The sequence below is a fragment of the Oryzias latipes genome, chromosome 5 (assembly GCF_002234675.1).
Source record: "Oryzias latipes chromosome 5, ASM223467v1".
Classification (NCBI taxonomy): domain Eukaryota; kingdom Metazoa; phylum Chordata; class Actinopteri; order Beloniformes; family Adrianichthyidae; genus Oryzias; species Oryzias latipes.
The window spans coordinates 30,676,744-30,699,629 of record NC_019863.2 but is presented as its reverse complement, the minus strand read 5'-3'; the positions used below and the strand labels follow the sequence as shown (position 1 = coordinate 30,699,629).

The window sequence follows — 22,886 nt, the reverse complement described above, 5'->3', positions numbered from 1 at the left end:
TGGATGGATGGAAGATGGATGGAGGATGGGTGGATGGAGGATGGGTGGATGGAGGATGGATGGATGGAAGATGGATGGATGGAAGGACAGATAGATGGAGGATGGATGGATGGAGGATGGATGGATGGAAGGATGGATGGAGGATGGAGGATGGATGGATGGATTGATGGATGGACCCCGTCTTTTTTTCTTTATTTTCTCTGGATGTATTTGTCAGTTCTTTGCCGTCCATCGTCACATGTCTTGAGTTTGAGTCGCATCTGGACCGACCGCTCATCTCAGTGGTCTCATCAGTGGGATTATCATGTTGTGTGTTGTTAACATGTCCAGTTGTAAACAAACATGAGTAACTCAACCATCACTGCCAGCAGAGCCTCATGTGGAATCTGTGGCTCAGAAACATGAAAGTGGATTTTTCTGTTTAACTTGAGGTCTGTGCCACTTTAGTAATCTCTAAAAAAAAAAAAAAAAATTAAAACTGGGGTTTGGAAAATCTGATAATTTCTCATTCAGGAAAACAATCAGCCCTTAACCCCGTGAAGACCACTACAGCAACAAACGGATAAAAGATTCAATTCTTTCAGGAGTTTTTGAGACCGTTTGGTGGAATTTCTTTTTTAATATAATTCTATATAGTATTAGCTATTATCTGTTGGGTGATTTGGTAAGTTTTTATTACTAACACATTTTGCATTCTTTCAATAGAACAATTTAAAAAATATGTAGCAATAGGTCAGTTGTTCTCACCATAAAGTTTCGAAAAAGTAGCAAAACTTTTTGCGTCAAAAGTGTGCGATTTTACAGAAGCAGCCATTTTGAAAAAAGCAGGAAAAGCCCTTCTACTGCCCCTAGTGGAATGAGAATACACTGCAGGGCAGAAAACATGGACTAGGTAAAAGGCCCTTTAAGGAAATCCTGTATCATGATGCATATGGTTACTAACAGGATTAAACACTGTACATTTTAAAGATTTGATAAGTTCTTTTTTATTCTTGGAAAAAATTATGAGTCTTATTTCATAATATCTTAACGAGTTGATTATATTAAACACTTGAGTGAACAAACCACATTTAGCTTTCATCGATGCGCTCAAAGAGCCGCACTTATTCAACACCGGCGTCTCCATCATGCACGCCGCCGTGGCGTTCAGAATGAGCGCCGGCCTGCAGTTCCAGGATGAGCCGATCTGCCGGCAGATCTCATTCAAGCAGACAATAACACTGGAGCTTCTCATCACACTCAAATAAGAAGCTAAATCACCTTCAGAGAGACCCCTCTGTACTCCATTTTTCTTCTATTTTTGTGCCTTTTCCCCACTATTCATTATAGGCAGCGTCTAACATCAACACAGAACAGAGTCTGACTGATGGGAAATCCACCCATTCTTGTCAGGGGATGAAATACCTCTACCACTGAGTTTGAATGAATTTTTGAAGCAGAGCACTAAATCACATCAACGTTCGAGCGCAGCTCAGCGGAGGAAGAGGAGGAAGAGGCTGTCTGCTGAAGCTGAAGCTCAGGCTGGAGGCTTCCACTTCCAGACGTTTTTGCAGACATGACAAACAAGCCTCCAAGTCGGAGTCTCTGTTCAGATTCAAACACGCCTTTGGGATCCTGCGTCCAGTCCATGACATCAGAGGGGGTGTGGACTCAACAAATTGCTGCCATTAATAGTAGACTGCTCCAGCCGTAATGAGAGCAGAGAACTCTCAGAGACGCATCAAGCCTCACGCCATCCAATCAGAAGAAAAACAAACATCTGGAGCTGCAAACCCTCATTATCCCCCAAAGAGCCCTTCTTCAGTTCAAAACACGTCTTGACGACTGAACAAACAAACCCCGACATCTTTACTGTGAGGGGCAGTTAGAGGGGCAGATTAGTAATCATATCTGCGACCTGTTATTCAGAGTTTCAGCACGGCAGGGGGGGGATCGCTTCAGATCAAGAAAGGGGAAGAGTTGGTGGGCTTTCGCTGAAAAGATAATTGGCATGGCCCCGGTGACTCCGTCCGTCAGTTTGTGTGTGCATTCACGGGGCCCCTGCTATGTTTCATTAAACAGGGCGCAGGGGCCCCCGAGGAGATGTTTGTGCAGCCTCGGCGGCTCCACCACACAGCGAGGAGCACGCCGTCGACTCGAGAGGAGGCTCCATGCCCTCCTTCCTGATTGTTTTCTGTGAAGAAGCACAAACAGAAAACGCTGACGGCCGCGTACAGCAGCGTCAACTTTAGTTTGGATTTGAAACCATCAGAGGACGGATCCGCCTTTTGTGATTACTCAAAGATTATCAAGAGAGCACAATAAACAAGATTTACCATCAAATATAACAATCATTTTGGTTCCATCACCAGTGTCCAGCCTACTACTGATTACTTTTAGTTAAAGAATTAAAATCTTGTCGGTTTTCAGGCAGAATATTTATGTTTAACTGATTTAATTGTAATGTGAAATGTTTTTCATAAATCTCTACTCTTTTAAAAAGGGCCGGTAATAAAAAACAAATCATGCTTTGAGAGAAATATGACCAAAATTGTTACCAATCAGATTAAATACTTCATGCAATAAAAGTGTAGTACACATGCTGGCCGGCACTCACAGGCAAACGCTGTCTTTATTAGAGGTAACTCTGCTGCAAAAGTACACTCTAAAAAGAGTATTTGGGCTGCAGTTGGAAAGATGAACTTTTTTACATTGATCTAGCTTAATTATTTAGATTGATGAAAATAAATCACTTTTTTGAGTTCATTCACCTTAAAAATACAGATTGGGGTTTAAGTGAGTTTTTGTCCATGTGTTTTGCTGTCTAGCTGTTATACTCTGTTTTTACCAGTACTTTAACCTGTTATGTTTATTTATTTCTGCGCCATAAGTTAAAGTGTGGGAGAGGATGATGACCAACCCCCTTGTGCGGAACAACACCATGTCCCATTATTAAAGCCAGCGACATCTGAGCTCCTGCCCTGTAGTGCAAAACATTGCTGGGTCATTTATGTCTTTGATATGGAAATTACAAGGGTTATTGGCCTAAACTGAAACATTTTTAAAATCATAGTAAAAAAATTAAATAGTTGAATAGAGATAAAAAATTAAGTTGATTAAACTTAATTCAATTAGGTGTTACCGATTGAAGTGATTCATTGAAGTTGGATCAACCGTTTTTCTTTTTAGAGTGTACAGCAATATTTCAATAAAGAAGTACTGTTTTTATTTTTTTAAACAGACAAAAACTGTGAAGTTTGTCACTTCTTGGTGCCAGAGGTGAAAATCACAGTTAACTGTTTAATTTTAGTGAATAACGCAGCATTTTTCTGTTTTTTAACAGGTATCATTTCCTGTTTTTTTGCAGATGATATGGATGCAATCATAAGTGAGCAAACATACAGCCTCATTATTGTTTATTCTGAATGTTATGGTTAGTAGCATCTGTTTAAAATATTTGGTTGCTAGGTCTAAAACATAATAATTGAATTTATCATCAGTGTATTTTTCTATATTTTGGAATACGCTGAGATTTAGTTGTGTCATAAATTCCTTCTAAAAATCTAGATTTAAAAGATTGGATGAATTGATTCTACTTTTAGCAGGCTTTAAGTGTTTTATGTTACGGTAAAGTATGCAGTCAGCTTCGCATCCCTGTTTCTTGGTTCAAAAACACAATTGGGATTTACCCAGAGAGGGGATCAAACAGCAGCTGTGGATCAACGGCCTCCAGGAGGACAGGGCAGCTTTTTCAGCCGAAGCCACGAGCGAACGCTAAGTTGAAGACTTTACACTGTGTGACACTGTGTGACACCGTCTACATTTGACCTAAAAACAGAAGGATTCAAGTGGCACCTTGCTGACTCATTACAAAAGTTAAATTTCCCATCAGCCTTTGTGGACCTTTTCATTTCTGTTTGTGCTTTCTGTGAGTGAGTTCAGGCCTGGTTTCCACAGAACTGCCTGTCTTGTTGTTGTTGTGAGCTCTGTGCAGTCATGTTAACCGGCTTTTATTGGGCAGAATTTTTCGTTTTAGATGCACAGACCTTCAGTTCTCTCATCTGTTTGCTTTTCTCCAGAGTAGAAACTCTGTTTGGGAATTTTATGGGACAAACGGACTAAAGCTGAGGGTTGATCCTTCTTCTGTTGATGTGCCTGCACTTTCACTTCACCAAAACATTGTTAATAGTCCTGATTCAACCCTGTTGACCCGTGTATAAATACTTTTTGGCACATTTGTCACTTCAGACGTTTGTTCTGCTTCTGCGGATGTCATGAAGAATGAAAGGTAAAATAATTACACTTTCTTTTTATTTTGAGGGAATGATAATATTATGAGGTCAATTATTACTTTATAACAGTAATCTGTGCCGAATGTAACTCTGGTGACTCAATGTTTGTTTTCCAATCAGTTCCAACTTTTTTCTTTGTTTCTTTTCTAATTTGTTTATTTTTTGTTTACATTTCAATCCTCTAACAGAAACCAAGCAAGTATTTTTTATTTTTTTTTAGAAATTTAGTTTTTGGCTTAGCTCTCTGTTTAAGTGTTTTAGGAACAAACTTGTAGATTAATGTAAAAAAAAAAAGATCTCAGTTTCTCACATGGTCTTACAATGGATGTTATTGACAGTCACACTGTAGAAAAACAGCGGAAAGGTTTAGCAGCAAAAGGCACAAGAAACATCATGGATTTCAGTTAAGTCCTGGAATAAGATGAATTGTAATGAATCATTTAAAAGGTAAACTGTAAAAATACATTAAAAAAATTAAACAGCTGCCAGTTTTTGTTCTGCTCACAAAAAAATAGTGGATTGGAAAATGTTTATGTTTCTATTAAATATAAAAACATCTGACTGAAAAAGGAACAGAAGAGACATGTTTAATTAGGTCTAAGATGTTGTGATGAGTTACAAGATGAATAAAGTTTGATTTGAAGTTTAACAAGAGTCCAGGCAGAAAAAGACGCCGCAGGAGGTAAAGGCACTAAAATGAACATTTGTGGCCAATAAAAAAAAATAAGGTTGAATACCAGTAGTTACTAAATATTAAATGTAGATGTTTAGTTTTTCATTATTTTTATAACGCTGCAATATTGTAGAAAAGCATGTTTCAGTGCACATTTGCTGCAAGCTGCAGTTCTTTTGTCGCGTTCAATCACTGCAAAATACCTCCACACTGTCGATGTTTTAAAGAAGGTGCAAAATCATCAATACACGCTGGTTAAACAAACTGATCGCATCATTGCGTCACACCACCATCAGCCTTACTTTAACTCACTCGAAGGTCAAAGGTTAGAGGAATATAATTCTCAGCTGAATAGTGGTTGATGGTGGGTGGTTTGTGCGCGTCTTGATATTTATTTGTGGCTACCTTTTGTTTAAATGGATACTTCTGTGACATAACAAACACAGCATTTTGATCATAAGCCATTTTTCCCACACGCAGCATTGACCCTAAACACAACTGCCTCACAAAATGGGAACATTTATTTATTATAACCTCATTCAATTTTGACTTTAAATCTTCAGGTCAACAAGTGAGTTGTTGTTGTTTTTTTTTTAAGCAGGACTGCTGGTGAAAGTCAAATAACTATTTCACCCTTTTACTATTTTCACATCATACTTGAGATTCCATCAGAGGTATATGCATTTATTCCACTAATCCTCTCGTGTGCATTTTTTTTGCCATATAGTTTTCCATATATTCTAAAATGTATAACTTAGGAAACTTTACAGGTATGTTTTCTTTTTTCCATTTTAATAACAATTTTGAAGGCTTCCAGCTGTCGTGTTTCTGATTATTAATAATTTCATATATTTGATTTAGGATCGCAGGTTCTTCTTCCTGTGATACAAATACAGGTTTTCAAGCTGCCGCTGCTGCTGATGCTGCTTTTTTAACGCCGACTGGCATTCAACTAAACATAGAAACATTAAAGAAAACTTGATCTGTTTTTTTTTTTAAATGACAAAGACCTATCTTGGCCCAACATCTGTACCTGTAGATCCGTCTGCGTGTGCCTTGTCAGTCACCCTGACTATATGTAATTGTGAACAACTATCCTTTGAAAGCCTACTGGGACACTAGGACACATAAAACAGGAACCAGAATCCAGTTGTGCATCAAAGGACTGAAAGTCCTGGTCGTGGGCCTCAACTTCAACAAAGATAATCATCAAAGATATTGAATAAGGGGGATGTGAAGATAATAAGAAGCACACAGGCCCGAGGAATCCTCACTGCCTTATAAGGTTTCCACCGATGCAGAGAGGAAGGGTTGGTGAGGGCACGCATGACGCTCCCTTCCAGCTCATCTCTGGCTTATCTGCGGATATGGAATTATAAACTTCAAATAAAAAAATATCCTATTTTGAGGATATTCTATTCTATTAAACTAATGAAATAAGTCAAATTGGAGCCAGCATTTCTTCCACTTTTCATCTAAAGAAAGGGTTGATTAATTTCTAGCTTTCAAGCGGCTCCTCTGATCCTCCCTCCCGTCCTGTCCCGCTGTAGCACAGTTACAGGTCAGACTGGTCTCTAAACAGCACACTTGTGCGTCTCACTCTGCTCATCTGTCCGTCAAGTGAAATGTAATAATCATATTTGTGTAACTCGCCCCCATATTTCCCACACACTCAACAGAAGCCAAATTTGAACCACTTCTGCTGGCTCCACGGCTCCGCTTGTGTCTGCTAGCAATTAGTACACAGGTTTGTGCGGCTCCATTGTTTGGACTGCCGGCCCCTCGCAAAGATAATGAACCATAATCGTTTAGTGACACCATAATTGCCAAGGTGTTTGGTAACACGACAGCCGACGCAATTTAACCTACTTTTGACATCAATGCTGTCATTAAATGATGTCACTGTAACACGATGCCTCGCTAAGCCACACACACCACTGCCCAGACGCTTTTACACGTGCACACACGTGCATTGCAGGCTGTGCACGGATTTGCTGCAAGCATTCAGCAGAAAAACTAAAGAGCAATGAGCGTGTTTTGCTGTAGCTGAGGGAAGTGTGTGAAACTTTTTTTATTTTATTTGCAGCAACAGCTTTGCCAACAATATTTGAATACTTTCTCCTTGTATTTAGGCCATATTTTACTCTATGAAACATGTTAAAATCCTTGTTTTGAATAAAATCTCTTTTGTAAATAGAAAAGAAAAAAAAGATTAAATGAGGTTTCCAATCGTATCAAATACTCCACTTTTTGTTAAAAAAAGTGATTTGAACCAAAAAAAATAACAGGAATAAAGTGCTAAAAACTGATTGAATAGTTATTTCTTTTGTGAGGGACCATGGTATGAGCAGGATAAAGGTCCAAGAAGTTTCTATAATATCCACATTGTACGTTCATTTTTGATGATGGGCAGCTCGTCATCCATCACACCTTTCATAACCATTCGTGTCATATTTGATCCATACATTTCTGGGACGCCTATGAGCCAAAATGTCCTTAACTTGTCCATGTTTTCTGTCCTGGACTTGCTCATCATTCCACTAGGGGCAGTAGAAGGGCTTTTCCTGCGCATTTCCTGCTTAAAGCTCAAAAACACTTTTGTTAAAGCATCAATGTGAGAGTCTGCAAATAAAGAACAGTACTAGGCCAAATCTAGTTCCTCGACAACCATGTCTTAGAATGTTGAGAGAAGCTTGTCACTATCCCATAATAATGCACACATTTGTTCCAAGACATATTTTCATGTAAAAAATCTACATATATGTATATATATATATATATATATATATATATATATATATATATATATATATATATTTTTTTTTTGCCACAGGAAAATTCCAGCGTAGCGACTGGAGTGACCAAAACAATATTTTCTGTTTTCACTTAAACACAGCTTAGTACTTCTTACAAGGTGCCTGTGCAGAGCGTGCACAATTGTGTCTTTATTGAGTGTTAGAAGCTACCGGTGTTTGAGTTTCCACTTAAATCTGAGCCGTAAAAACGTGTCAAGCAAATCGCTTGTTACAGTTTTATTGTCACGCCTGACAGAATTCACGCACTTCGACTTCTACACCTTGTTTTCTAAAAAAAAAAAAAGAAAAAAGAAGTAGAAAGTGGTCCACTTTTAGCTTGTGTTGCTAAATTCTACGGGCTTGAGCGGGGACAAAAACAGAAGACGAGGAAAAAGACACCGTCGTAAATAAATGGAAGAATTTGTAGAGCTGACTTTTGCAATTAGGACTGCAAGAGAAAATACCTCTCCAAGAAACATTTTAATGAGCTGCAGCAAAGTCACTGTGCTTTTGTTTGAAGAAAAAAAGAGGAAAAAGCACAGAGTAATGGTTCATCATGCAGAGAAAAGAAAAATCTTTAGAGTGTGAGATATTTCGCCAGTGTTGCCCTGATGGCTTAGCGAAGAGCTTGGGGTGTCATAAAACCTAAAGGCAATTAAAAGTGGCTATTTTTCACTCCGGTTTCTAAATTCTGTAGCAATTAATCTGCCCAATTTGATTACCAACGGCACAAATTAAACAATAAAGAGCTGTCTAATGAGGGATTAATTATGGTTAGCAGGAGGGGAGTGGGGCTGAGGCGGCAGCCATGCCTCAGTGTTTCCTGCAGACAGGGCAGAGCAATAAGGAAGACAAAAAGGCTTCTCTTCCATGTGGTCCCGCACTGATAGGGCCCCCTCATCACAGATCAGTAGATCCAAAGCACATACAGCCCATAAACGTCCGGGCCATAATTGAAAGTGCCAAAATCAATAGCGGTGACAGGCCTTAATTAAATTAAATATGTCTCCCATAGGAGGAGGGTTGGGGTGAGGGAGGGAGAAGGGGGAGGCGGGCGTCCATGCGGCTGCCTGACTGAACTCGCTGACTGCAGAACCTTTGCTCCGTGGAGCTATCTGACCACAAATTAAGGCAAAAGATACGATTTTACAACACAAATCTTCAAACTAAAGTTGATGTTGCAGCGATGAAAACCGTCAGAGTAAAATCCTGAGTTTGAATCTGAAGAAAATGTCCTACAAGGTCAAAGCGCTTCCACTTTTGCTCCATCATTTGAACTTGAGGACAGATTTAAAACTCAGCCACACTCTCCCCATAACTGCTGTGGGCCTTTTAAGCCCATTTTCACTCTGTGTTATTGTTCAACTCAGTAATTTAGACGTTTACTGGACAGATTTATGCAGCATTAGGTTATGCTGTTGGTTTTATTGAGCCCACTATACCACAGACCACATTTCCACTATACCATAATCCAGACTGGTTTGAACACATTTGTATTTTAAAGAGTATAAAAATCCAAATGATGCTGCTGAAACGGCTTCATCCGTCTGCTCGAACAGGATTTTTCCTCCCCCGGAATTTGACATAAAGCAGAACATGACCCAAATCCTCCTGGACGTGGATCTTCCTGCTCCTTCGGCCGTTGGAGCTCCTGTGCGTGAAGGAGATCACTCTGCACACATGAAAGAAGACTAAGACAGAAACGTCACCTGTAAATAAATACATTTTGAAAAAAGCTGCACTCCTCATCATTTCGGGATTTTCCCACGTTTAAAGGATTAGGCAGCAAGAGTCAGTGGAAGGTCACCGGCGGTGTTTAGAGGCGAGCAAAAGGCAGAGGTGGGTCAGTTGAGACAGGGATGGGGAGGGCGGCAGCGAGGAGCTCAACCCCCTCTAGATAAACCTGAATTGCAGACAGTTTAGACTTGTGAGATTAGGATGGAGCCAGGTCTGCTACACAGCGATCTGAAGGACAAAGCGGGTAGCAGCTTGTCTCAGGACGAGCTGGCGATTATTTTTATTTGCTTCTCTCTCTTTGGTTTGCTTTCCTTCATCCAGATCCATAAAGTGAGAGCCAGCAGCTGAAATGATGAGCTCCAGTTTTGCTGTGAGGGCTGGGTTATGTGGACGGTGTCACTGGGAGGGCAGGAGTTTTTACAGAGGATTTATAAAAAAAGAGAACCAATTAAAAAAGGATGAATATAAAAACATAAATCTTCATAAATGTATTTCAAAACATGTCTTATTCTATTTCCGAAACTCCTGCATGCATGAAAAAGAATTAGGTTTGTATAGCAATAAAATACTTTATTTTTAAATCTTTGCATTGTTATAGACTCGTGCATAAGTGATTGCTTGTTATGCGCTTATTAAGCATTTCATTTCCTAATCAGCAAAGCATTCGACCTTTGAAAGACTTATCAAAATAAATCCCGTGATTTGCCATTAGTTAATCAATCTATTAAGAGAGCATAATAGCTATGCAGACCAGTGATTTGCAAATGATCCCCGCGCGCGCGCGGTTCAATGGCGTGAAGTAAAGCGGCGATAATTCGCTTCCTCTGCGATAATAACCCACCTCTGCTGATGGAGATGTCGTCAGCTGAACGATGAAACGCTGTCAGCTTGAAAAGCTGCACTTTTATCTGAATTCTGCAGAGCAATGAGCAGATACTGATAATGCGGCGGCGGCGGGCGCGCGGTGGAGGCGCGCGGGATGTTTTAAAGTCACGCAGAGGTCACGGTGGGAGGAATGCTGAGGTGCGAGGTCAGGAACACACAGCCAGTTTTGTCGAACAAAAAAGTAAAAAAATAATAGCAATTTTATTTATATACATATATATGTTTTTTTACATATACATATATATGTATAGTTGTATATTATTTTCTGTTTAATGTAATATTTCCTCATTTTATTTATTACTTTTTTAACCATGTTTTTATAACAATAACCGTAATAATAATAATAATAATAATAATAATAATGATAATAATAATGATAATAATAATAATAATAATAATAATAAAGATATTTTATTTTTAAAATAGTCTGAACTTTTAAAAACGAGTAATTTGTTTTCATTAAAAAGGCTCATCCATACAATTTGCCATCTTTAAAACTAATAATAAATCATAATTAATTTGATGACCACGTTATTAACTCTTGGCGTTATTTGTGCGACTGAACACTTGGTCACATCTTGGCCGAAAAATGTGAATTTTATGATCCACTTTGCTGCACAACAGATTTTTTAATTATCGTGCTGTTTTTATGAATTATTTGCCATTCCATTTAGTGTCATCTGTAATTAGCGCATTAAATTTCAACAGGCAGTTTGCTGCGTTTGCGGACCGAATCAGCCAATCAGAGCGGAGCGCCTAAGTCGCTTTGAAGCCAAGTGCGTAGTTACGCACTTTCTTCCGCAAAAATGACCATAAAAACAAAACATCTCTTTTTTTCCCGCTCACATCACATTTTCGGCACCTCTCTGTGTCTGGGTGTCACTTTTTTTCTGTTGGCAGCCTTAAATTACCCCACTATCCTGATTTATACCGCGCACATATTTCTTTATAGAGACTCTTCCCCAACAATGAGACCCCCGCTACTCTGGCGACAGCCGAGCCGAGAGGCTCCTTTCTCTGGAGGGTTTCATCCTCCTCCCATCACCGTGGGGACGCATTCATTCCCACTGTCAGCCCGGGGAAGGTGAAAGAGATGAATGGCAAATAAAGTTCAACCAAAAGTCCACTTGACTGACTCTGAGAGTTAATATTTCAGCAGAAAAGGGTTCTGCGTTTGCACGGAGTCTGCACATTTGGATTTCATTTCTCTGCCAGCTGCTGTTCTGAACTTTAGTCCGAAACATCCAAACTAGAAGTGGTTCTTTCTGTGATCAGCATTTTCACCACATATGTTTGACAATTTTCATAAAACCATGTTGGGTTTATGAATAAACACATTTTTAAAACATAACATATTTAGACATGCCCAATTTTGATCACTGACAAAATAATGCTCCTTTAAAAAATACATGTTCGGATAATAAAACAATTAATTTTCTGGGAAAAATTTCGACGATTTTTTTTTAAAAACGTGAGCTTACGTGGTAAACAGGAAACAAGGCATGGGTTTTAGGAACGGTACACCTGCCAACCTGAGCCCCGCTGTGCGTAAAAGTCCGGCTGAAGCTTCGCAGTTTGTGATCCACCTGATCGCGCTAATTACCCTGAAAGAGGAGACATTGTACATAATTATGGGGAACTTTTCTACTTCTTTCATCCTCTTAAAGTGACCACAAAATGAGCAGTTATACATAGTTTGTCAGTCTGACAAACTTTAAACCAAACGGCAAGTAAACTCATGAATCAAATAAAAATAAAAAATGTTGGTATTTACTCACCCTGATGGCCAAAGTCATTCACATCCAGCGAGGGCTAATATTTGTCCAGAAAATGCCTTCTGACAAGGACTCTGCCTTTTATGTCTTTACACGCCTAAAGTGACAGAGCCCGCATGAAAAGGGTTAAGACAACTTTGAGAGGAAGCAACAGTGGGTCTTTGTCTGCAGCCCCTGCCTCCTCACTGGGAATCAAAGCCAGTTTATGGAGTTAAAGAAAGGCCCGATGGGCCTTGCAGTTTTTTGTAACTCAACTCGGCCCTCATTTGTTGCCCAGGGATTTAAATAAAACGGTATGGTAATCTTCTTCTCCATGGCATATCAGTGTTTTAAAGGAGTGTTTGGGATGCTAATTGCCGTGAACTCTTTGTTTTGCCTCAAAGTTGCCCCGCGGGGCAAATAAACTGCAAACAAAGACACTGGGAAAATGTCTGAGAGCACATCAAATATTTTATTTTTTATCTCAAATTGACGGATTTTTTTTAATTCAAGTTAACTTTTCGTGGAGTGTGAAGGGCGCACGTGCGCGTCGCCGCATCTCACCGCGTGGCGCGCGCTAATGCTTCTCACGTGTGCCGTTGTGTGTTTGGACACAGCCTGGTAAAGAGTTGGTGTTGGTCGACGGGTTAAGTGTTTTGGGCCCCCGGGCAGAGGGCACTTCACAGGACGTGGGAGCCCCCGTGGGAGCCCCCGGAGACTCCGGGCTGCACTTCAAAGCCGTCCGTCGGGCTGCTTTGCCTCTCCACGCAGGTTTTCAGGTTTTAACTGTTTCCAAACGCGCGACAGCTGCTGGAACAGAACACGCATCTCCGGCAAACACGGGATGTGCAGGAATGATCACGTTTTTGTTCAGGTCTAAAACGCAGCACCTGTTGTTTTAACGCGCAGAAACAAACTTTTCTCTATAGTTGATGTTTTTTTTGCCCCTGAAACGTTTGATTCCACTTCAACACCTCTCACTTGTGCTCAACAGTCTGACTGCATAACCTTGACCTTTGACGCACACTTCACATCGTAAGAGTGAATAAACCGCAACAAGTTCAGACTTTGAGGCGCTGCTCTCTGTTCCTCAGTGGCCTCTCTCCTGAAGCAGACCGAACCCTTAGCAGCATCCAAAACGCTGCGCTCGGCTTTGCTCCCACAGACCTGCGCATCTTGGAAGAAAACCGGTGACCTTTTCCCCCCAAGAAGGTTTCTATTACACGACCGTATAGCTCTCATTTGAATAGAATAGAAGTGGCGTGCGATCAGCTGAGAAAAGGGTTCATTTCTTTCAGCTTGAATGGCTCAGTGTCCCAGGGCTATAGGGCGGATGAAGGCGCTCCTTACGCGGGTTAAACTTTTTCAATCGTCCCCGCAAAGTGGAGCCCTTTGATCCGCGCCGCCGCTGGCGCCTGAACATAACGTGTCTGCCCATTAGAAAGACTGACAAATCGTGACAGATTGTTTACGCTTGGTGTTACGCAGCGCTGTCCTGACCGCGATTAAAGCGCGCCTTGTCTTTACGCACAGATTTAACCAAAACCTTTTTATTGATAGAGTCCAGATTTTTAAGAGACTGTGGAGGTATTTAAACTAAGTCTGTAGGCAACAAAAGAACAAAAAAAACTCCTCGGTATTTAGATAATGAAAGGCCCTTACAGGTAAATCAATGACAGTCCGGGGCTAAATCCCTCCTCCCCTTTTGCCTTACTTTGACTCCACATCATTTTTGACTTTAATGCGTGCAGTCAAAGCAGAGGGAGTGCGCGGGGGGGGGGTCCTGGTGATCCCTCCTTCAAGTCCGATAATTGCTTCTAAATGACTGCGAAGGCCTGTGCGTTTGAATCTGATTAGAGCCCTGCAGCAATCAATAAACTGAGCGCAGCCAAAGGTTCACCGCGCGCAGAGGGACGGGGAAGTGGCGTGAAGGACGGGTTTGCCAAAGTCATATTCTGTCAAAAAAGTTTTAAAGCTCATAATCTCATCATCAAAGATGGAAGAACCAATAATAATAAAAGCAACCATCTGGGTTTAGGGGTTGGACAGAAACGTTATTGTTTGCGTTCATTCCCGGTGAAACCAAAGCTCCTTAGGATTTTGTGTGTGTGTTTTTATTTAAAGTCACAATTGTAAAACTTCCAACTGATTTTTTTTCCGCTTCACGGAGTCCAGCCCCCCTCGGGCCCTGATTGGCCGCCTTCATCTCTGCGCCTGCCTTATTACCGCCTCTGCGCTCCAATTTGCCCACATGAACATGAGGATACGGTCACCGTGACGCGCGGCCCAACAGCAGACCTTCCCACGGTTCCCGTTACAGTCTCCAGTTCGCTTCACCGATACCGGGCGGACCTGCATGGCCCCATCGACCGCCATGTCCGCTCTGACTGCTGCTCTGAAGACGGAAGACCTCTCCCCCCGCGCGGCTGTGGTGAACATGCAGACCAGTCTGGAGGACTCCGGGAAGCCCAAAGTGGCGATCCTGCCGTTCAGCGTGGAGGCGCTGATGGCTGATAGGAAGCCCAGCAGAGAGGCGTCCTCTCCGGATTCTGCGGCCGGGACGTCCCAGGCGCTGGGGAAGGGCGCGCGGATTGCCTCCTTCGGGGGTTTGGATACTTCAGGTTCCGCTTTACCCACGAGCTCTCCGTTTTCAGTGGGCGAGATCATGAACATGTCAGAGGACGTGATGATTAAGGCAGAGAGCCCGGACAGTAAGGAGAGGACTTCGTGGATTCAGAGTCCGCGATTCTCTCCGACGTCTCCGAGTAAGTTCCTCCCAAATGCGGCGCCGAAAAAGTTTCTTTGTGTGCTGTTATATTTAGTCTTCAAATTTGGCCAAACTTGTTGGACTCGTGAAGACCAACAGGTGAGTCTTTGTTGACGTCTCTACTGAGTTTTTGAAATCGTGTTTTACTCTTTCAGGACGGTTGAGTCCCCCTGCCTGTCCCCTGAGAAAACACAAGACGAACCGAAAGCCCCGAACCCCCTTCACCACGTCCCAGCTGCTCGCCCTGGAGAGGAAGTTCCGGCAGAAGCAGTACCTTTCCATCGCGGAGCGCGCAGAGTTCTCCAGCTCCCTCAACCTAACGGAGACTCAGGTCAAAATCTGGTTCCAGAATCGGAGGGCCAAAGCCAAGCGGCTGCAAGAGGCAGAGCTGGAAAAACTGAAAATGGCAGCGAAGCCCATGCTGCCTCCAGCCTTCGGGATATCATTTCCACTGGGTGCGCACGTCCCCGCGTCTTACGCGGGCTCGCACCCGTTCCAGAGGCACTCGCTGCCGGTGTCTCCGGTGGGACTCTACGCCGCGCACGTGGGATACAGTATGTACCACCTCGCCTGACAGGGATACGGGATGTGCGGGATCGGGACTGTTTTGGGGGGTGGGGGGTGGGGGCTCTGACTCATTTAGCTGACAGGGTCACATCTGTTGGGTGGGGGGGCGGGGGAGTACGGCCCCCCCACGGAACCCCCCACGAGGATCTAGAATCCACTTCTCTTGACCTGGACAGTAAGTTCACACACTGCGAAAATGATCGAACTTCATCGGTCATGTGACCCCAAGTCTGAATAACTGAATCCAAGGAAAATTCAGATGAGATGGTCTTTGTGGTGCAGAGGCGGGAAACATTTCTAGCTGTTTGAGTTATTGAAAAATGACAGTATGGACGGGGAACCGGGCCGTGCCGGGCCAGGCCGCTGCGTAAAAGTGGCGGAGCTCCTGTCAGAGACTGATGCGCTCCATCCGTCCGCACACTTAGGCCGGGATGTGAGGGCGCGCGGGTCAGCCGCTGCGGCGGTCTGAGCGGGGAGGGTGAACTTAAAGAACCACAGCAATTGTTTTTCTAACAGCTCTGTCTGTTGTCTCATTGATTCCCTTCGGAAGGGAAAGTTGTACTGTACAATACTGTATATTTGAAGAATATCCCCATTTATATTATGAATATATTTGTGACATAACTTAACAATAAATTGAATATTCTTTTTTTCATGTAGAAATTGTTATTTTTTTCTATTTGATGGGCTGAAATCTTTTATTTGAATTTAAGAAGCCATTATTTTTTTTTATTTTTTGTTTAGATTTTAGGCTAAATTTTAAACTTTTCTGACTCAAAATAAGATTTCATAGTTGTTACCACGTCGGTTAAGCCGCCTTTAAGCATAAACCCCGTCACTTCCACGCTCATTATGGCCTCTTGGAAAGGCCTTTTTGCGCACGTTAACCTTTGGCTGTGAGTAAATGTCAACCTTTCCAAAGTTATTTGGCGGAATGTATTGCTCCAGCTGTCCCTTATTGCTTTGAGACAACTAACCCAGATTTTGTTGGCGCCAGAGAGTTTAAGAGGCGGAGATGGGATGGGGGTGGGGGGTGCGATGCCAGAAGACTTGAAAACACACCGATAAATATTGGAGATTGCCTCTGCAGGGACAATCCGTCCGTGTCATTATGTGTGTTTAAGGTGTGAAAGGAGCGAGGTGACACTCCATTACGCGCGCGGGGAAATAGCAGGCCTCTGTGCGTCAGAGAGATTACAGGAAACTTTTAAATAAAGAATATCTTTCCAAACAAAGTCAAGAAGACTTAAGTGATAATATCAGATAGGAAGGAAATTACAGGCCGCTTCACTGCAGTTTTAAAGGCTTTCTCAGGACTTTTCTGCCATTGAGGCTGGGGTTAAACTCCAGGAAAATAATTGCTGTAATGAGCAAAGGCAATCTGCCGCAGACAGAGGTCGGCTCCAGCGAGGCTGTAGCTCCAGGCAAGGCGGAACTTTTATCATTCCTAAAATGTCAACGGGGACTGGGACGGGCAACACTCCTGCTCTGCGCACTGATTTCCTCCTTCGCAGCAGCTCCGCTGTCCCAAACAAAACACCCTCTCTAATTTACGCGTCACTTTTTCTATGATTTCACTAAACTAAAGCGCTTCTTCGGATTTCCTTTTGTGAGATGCTCAATATTTAAAAAAACAAAAACGAAACAGATTTAATACATACACTAGAAATCACTCGGCTGAACGCTCCGTCTGAAAAGAAGAGACATTTGACATCAAGGAGCCAAAGGGGATCCGTCCATTCTTCCAAACTCTTTCACTCTTTTGTCTCTGCGCTCCATCCCGCCAGGAGCCAAAGGCAAAACAAAAGTCGCTTGTTTATATCATCCTAAAGATCACAGGAGCCATTCCGGACTCAACTCTTGATGCCTATAGAGTTCTGGCTAACAGACAGAGGATTACCACATTGTTTCTATGGTAAATCCACGAGATCTTTATCGTTTTCTTTTATTTTCTTTAACTGATGTTTCCTGATTTGCATTAGAAATTATTAGATACTTAACATTTAGTGAATCAGATTTCAGAAAAGTCGCCCGCAAAATGTTTCTTACATTATTTAAGGTTTCTCTTAACTTTGATCATGTATATATTTTTAAAAATCTAGATGTGTCTCTAACTGTCAACAGTTTTCTCCTGTCCATTTTGGATGGAAACACACGTCCTTCCGTTTTCTTCAAACCTAAATCTGTTCGAATGTGTCCAAAACTGTGGACGCGAGACGCTCCACACCTGAAACTGGAAAAAATATGGATTATTTTATTCTTAGATCTCGTAAACTCTTGTAATAAATTATTGTTTTTTTTTATTTGCACGTAATCGGATGATGTAGCGATGATGTTTCGTCCGCATCACCTCCAAACAAACAGGTGTGCTCATGAGCGTGTGCATGTTCAAAAAACCATCGAACCTTTTAGAATACTTAAACATCATGCATAAAATGCATGATCATAATAATATGAACGCATCTTAATATTTCATGACGTCTCAACAGCGCGTGAAATCTGCGCTCAGCTCCAAAGCGCCGCGCGGACGCTGTAAATCAGCACTAGAAGATAGCCATCATCACGGATGTCTCAACCTAAAAAAACAATAACAGCCTCGTGAGAAAAACCAGATGTTCACATGAATTTATGGCAATGACAGAAGAAATTCACCCCCCCCCCCCCCACTTCCACCATGTCAGTTTTGGACAATTATAGACAACAAGGAAAGAGAGGAAGGAAAACTGGTGGATGGAGGAGGAGAGGAACTGTCGCTCATAAGCAGATGGGGAATTTATCAGGAGAAATTTGGGACATGGTGACCATGAATCTGCCATGATGTCCACTAGAGAGCCGCGGTGGATGATGGGGTCTCTTTTTGGGGGCCCTCGGTCTGAATTTGGTTAGTCTCCATCAAGCACTCACAAGTTTTTACTCTCGGAACTAAAATGTTCCCATTTTTGAATCAACAACGCCTTGAGTTTTCGTACGAAGCTTTAGGGTTTTCTTTAATTTATTTTTTTCAAAAGCAAGGGGAGCTCCCTGCGCGCGCGCACACTCGAGGACAGTGGCCCCGTGCACCGAGCTGCACCCTCCAACAGCGGTGTGCGTGTGTCAGTCATGTTTGTTAACCCACGAGGGAAACGTTCCCTTATGCGCATTAACGAGCTGCGTTTCCTCCAGAATGCAATAAAACGCGTAATGTGATGGAAACTGCCTGAAAACTAGCAAACACGTGAGAAGAAAGAATTTTTATACAAACTAGTGACAGAAGAATGAGTTCCAGCGAAGCTGAGGCTCTTATTGGCAGTCAGTATTTTATTTTTAGAAAAACTGCACAACCCCTTAAACGCTCAGTCCTGTTTTTAATTAAATAAACGGGCCTACGTATGAAATCAAAACTAATAGAACAGAAGTTTTAATTGCTGTAAACTTTCCAAAAAATACCAAATTTAGTTTATAAAAATGCATTTGACCTCCTTGACTTTGCATAAAAACATTGGGATATTGGAGTAGATTCCATGGATGCGTATTTTGTAAGGTGATTAAATAAATTGCTATAAAAACTGTGTTTGCAAAGCAAGAAATTGTCTTTCTTTGCCAGCATTTTGTTTGACTTAAGCAGATAATGTCTTTTTGTAATCCTCTGCTGTTAAACAAATGGCTAATTAGTAGAATAAATTACTTTCAAGCAGAGAAAAACGGAACTATTCTTTTTAGGTTCACTCGTTTTAAGTCACCGCACTTGAGGTCAAACTTCTGATGTGACAAAGTGACGCCTCCGCGAGTCACTGGCGCCACCTGGTGGTTTTCTGAGGCGCAGTCCCTTTTGAGATGTCCCCATGCAGAAGGAGAGGATCCAGAATCCAAACGGTTCTGCAGCAGAAACCAGGACAGCAAACCCAAGCAGAGTGACTGCAGCCTTTTGTTGGCAGGATGGTGTGATCCTGCACAGCCGGTTATTCCACGGGGCTTCCGTGACATCATGGCGGTAGGAACAGACCTGACAGCATGTCAGTGTCACCTACCAGAGAGCCACAGGCAGAGCTGCACAACAAAAGAAGCAATCAATCTGTCAAGGTGAAATCTCTGGTTTATTGTTTGCATATCTCCACCAGTGTGCTCTGTTGTCGAGGGAAAAAAATAAACATCAAATAATGAAAAATGTACATTCAAAATAAAAACAAGTGGTTTAATCAAAAATATGCAAAGGGAAGGACTTAGTGCTTATGGACGTATATTTTATTTTATTTTTTCAGGACTTGACTGTGTTGTAAAACCAATCATGTCATTTTGGCTAAATAAAATATCTACCAGCTGTATGGCACCTTCTGAACACAGAAAATATGAAAAATCACATCAGTAAAGCAACACCCAGGCATGTATATGTACTAAAATCCAGATTTGAAAAAGAATGTGTTATAAAATATTGGCAAAGATAATGAAATATGGTTATCGTACCCAAAGACAAGGGCCCACTCAGATGAAAATGTTTGTCATGGTGCCTCTGGCAGACTCCTCCCCCTCCAGCACTGTTTCACTCTTCTCCTGATTGCCACCAGCTGCTGTCACTCTCCTCATCATCACTTCTGCTCTTAAGGAGCTCCAGCGCCTCAAGCCGACGCCAGATCGTTAACCCTTACGGTGACTCGCCTGGTCTTGCTATGCTCTATCTTGTTTTGCTCACGTACCCAACCTAATTCCTATTCTCCTGCCTCAGGAAACCACGTTACGAGTGACACCAGTGTGGGTCATCAGTTAAGCCGTTCCAGTGAACCGGAAGACTCCTCGCCGTACGCTGACCGCGTTAACACCTCCAGCCACGCCACAACACAAGCCATCTTCACATTCGGACCTCGCCGGGACCAAACCTCAGCCTCACACGGAGAATCAATAAACGATTACTCATCTGCCACTTACCTGTCTTACTCTGGGTTTCAGCATCTGGGTTCGCTTGGCCTGAAGAATCATGACATGTTTTTTTTTTTTGCATGTTCTTGTGGCATTTTTCTCATGATGGGACGCACATAAAACAAGTTGAGGTTAAAATTAAACTTCTGAGTAATTCTTTATTTAAAATCGTTGAGCAGGCGCAGAGTCGGAAAAAGCCTGAAGCAGTGACTTCTAAGCTACAGTCGGCGGGCCGCAAGCTCCCTGCTCCGCTCCATTCCGATGCGTCCACCTGCAGATAAATCGATCCATGAACGTCTTTGTTTTCCTCGTCTGAGCTGGAATCTGGATCCAAACGGTTTAGCTGGACCGCTCTGATATTGTTCAACATTTTGTTGCACCGGTTCTGTTAGCGGGGGGCTGTAAGAGAGCGTAGGTTAGCTGGAGAGAGTGTAAACAGATGCATGTCGGGAAATCTGGGCAGGCCTAATCGACGCCAATTTCTAATGAACTTCTGCGGCTCTGCAGAAAAGATGTCCTAGAAAACGACACAGTTTTTAGATTTTGGCTAAAAACGGTATGTTAATAAAAAGACCACTACAAAAAATGTGACAATAGATCAATAGATGATCGGAGTGGGGAGTTTAGCTATTGACCAATAAGAAAAAAACAGAGGAGAGAAGTTTTTAATTGAAAGTTTTAAGATAATTAGTTATGAAGGCAGGAGATGTTTTAGTTCTCAGCTTTGCTCTCTGCTGAGGTTCTTCGGCTCCACTGTTTTGTGATTCAGATTAATAATTACTTTAAAATCAGGTCTTGCTGGAAACTAAAAATAAAGTTTACGTGGATATTTTTTTTAAAGAATCCCATTGAACTCCTGATGAGGACAAACAGCCATTTCTGAGTTTTATGTTTTCTTCTTTTTCTAGCAAATGAAATGCAGTTGGGGTTTGAGCCCCAAATACAGAAACATTTTAACCTCTTCAGACTTGGCGTAGTACCCCATTTTGGTCAGCAGATGGCAGCATTTTACCAGCTTTGACTGTCCTGTTGGCAGAAACCCTTCACATTTCCAACATCTAACAAACAATTGTGAGTTTAACGGCTGAAATAAACATTTTTATTTGATTTTGATACTAATTGTATCTTTGTACAAAAGCAATAGAAATCATACATGTGTCTCTAAACAGATGCCGTCCGTTCTGTAGTAACTGCGGCTAAAGCACAACGCTGATGTAAAATAGATGGGTGAGGCCTCCTTCAGCTTCAATGCCAGAAACATCAGAACTCAGGAGATCATTCATGGTGATGAAGCTGCAGGGCTGAGCGTGCACAAAGAAAGGCATTTGTTCCAGGACACTCAGGATGACATGCAGAGCAGCTGTGAATAAAGGTTATGCCAACAGCGCATATTTCTAGAACCTAATGAGGTGCAGAGCTTTGATCAGACTCTGTGAGGAAGCAGGGGTCGAGGGCCGCTCCCAAGCATCTAGGATCAGTTTATTATTTCAGTGCTTCCATTGGCATGGTTGGCATTCAGCATATTTCCTGTGGAAAATTCCACACACTGCAGGAATGAGGCTCCCGTCCAGCCCAGCAGCAGATCTGATAAGCTCTGGTGGTAAATAAAACTGCAGCTTGGGGGGAATGCAGAGGCTGTGGTGAGAGGTTCATCTCTCCTCCTGCAGGATCTGCAGCCGGTCTTCTGCGACGTACAGCCGGCTGTGTCCTGTATCGATGGCCTCACAGTCGTCTGTGAAAAACACCAGGTCCTGCCAAAACAGAAGAAAGCCTGAGCTGCTGCAGCTGGAAGACAAGAGGCTAAAGGTCACGAGGCCTCCAGACGCTCCTACCCGGTAACAAATCCTGGTGATGATGTTGTACAGGTTCTGGATCTTCCCTTTCAGCACCTTCATCCTGGGTTTCTCTCTGCAGGACTGACTGGGGTGGTTCAGCACCACGTACAGAAAGTCCCGGAGCTTGTTGGTGATGCAGGCGTTCTGCAGAGAAGGCCGGAACCAGCATCAATCACCTCAGTTAGGGTTCTGACAGAGCACAGCCAATCAGAAATCAGAAAGATTATTTCTCTCCACGCGCACACGCGCAGACTCACATGCACATCGATGAAGATCGTCGGTAGAACTTCCGCGCACGTCTTCTGCAAACCAACAGTCACCAGTTACAGATGAGTCTCTTGGTAAATGAGGAAGGACAGCGTGCGTGAGGTGCGCATGCTCACCGTGCGGTGGGACGTGTGCACCCTGTCCAGCAGGGTCATGATCTCCCTGCTGAGCTCCAGCGCGCGAGAGTAGCAGGTCGGCGGCGCGCACTCCGAGCGCAGAGCGCAGCTGAAGACGCACAGCAGAACCACGAGCCCCGGCCTCATATCTGCTGCCTCTGCGGACTGAAGGTCCAGCTGCTGCACGGAGCACCCAGGCGGCCGTTTTAAGGGTGGGGGGTGGGGGCAGAGGATGACGTAGAGGCGCTGCGCGCCGGAGAATATTTGGAAGCAGCTGGAGCGCAAATCACGCAGCAAAGTCAGAAGTCAGCCAAACTTCTGCTGCTGGG

General features: G+C 42.8%; 2 protein-coding genes and 1 long non-coding RNA gene across 3 annotated transcripts; 1 reads left to right on the top strand and 2 right to left on the bottom strand.

The window, feature by feature from the left end:
* Positions 1 to 8,199: 8,199 nt before the first annotated feature.
* Positions 8,200 to 12,366, bottom strand: LOC111947472. Its single transcript, XR_002873323.1, has 3 exons — positions 12,140 to 12,366; positions 11,843 to 11,965; positions 8,200 to 9,390 (listed from the first exon to the last, which is right to left on the bottom strand). It is a non-coding gene; the product is annotated as an uncharacterized LOC111947472 (long non-coding RNA).
* Positions 12,367 to 14,277: 1,911 nt separating this feature from the next.
* Positions 14,278 to 16,108, top strand: msx1 (msh homeobox 1). The gene is made up of 2 exons (XM_004069185.4): positions 14,278 to 14,880; positions 15,038 to 16,108. Exons 1-2 carry the CDS (start codon positions 14,472 to 14,474, stop codon positions 15,454 to 15,456), a joined length of 828 nt encoding a protein of 275 aa, XP_004069233.1. The 5' UTR covers positions 14,278 to 14,471; the 3' UTR covers positions 15,457 to 16,108.
* Positions 16,109 to 21,415: 5,307 nt separating this feature from the next.
* cytl1 (cytokine like 1) lies at positions 21,416 to 22,753 on the bottom strand. Its single transcript, XM_004069184.4, has 4 exons — positions 22,558 to 22,753; positions 22,432 to 22,476; positions 22,172 to 22,318; positions 21,416 to 22,090 (listed from the first exon to the last, which is right to left on the bottom strand). The coding sequence occupies exons 1-4, from the start codon at positions 22,702 to 22,704 to the stop codon at positions 21,989 to 21,991; spliced, it is 441 nt and encodes a 146-aa protein (XP_004069232.1). The 5' UTR covers positions 22,705 to 22,753; the 3' UTR covers positions 21,416 to 21,988.
* Positions 22,754 to 22,886: the final 133 nt, after the last annotated feature.

Coding starts and splice junctions, on each gene's coding strand:
- msx1 (XM_004069185.4), top strand. CDS start 14,472: ATGGCCCCATCGACCGCCATGTCCGCTCTGACTGCTGCTCTGAAGACG. Junction 14,881..15,037: donor ATTCTCTCCGACGTCTCCGA/GTAAGTTCCTCC, acceptor TTACTCTTTCAG/GACGGTTGAGTCCCCCTGCC.
- cytl1 (XM_004069184.4), bottom strand. CDS start 22,704: ATGAGGCCGGGGCTCGTGGTTCTGCTGTGCGTCTTCAGCTGCGCTCTG. Junction 22,319..22,431: donor CGATCTTCATCGATGTGCAT/GTGAGTCTGCGC, acceptor CCTTCTCTGCAG/AACGCCTGCATCACCAACAA. Junction 22,091..22,171: donor TCACCAGGATTTGTTACCGG/GTAGGAGCGTCT, acceptor CTGTTTTGGCAG/GACCTGGTGTTTTTCACAGA.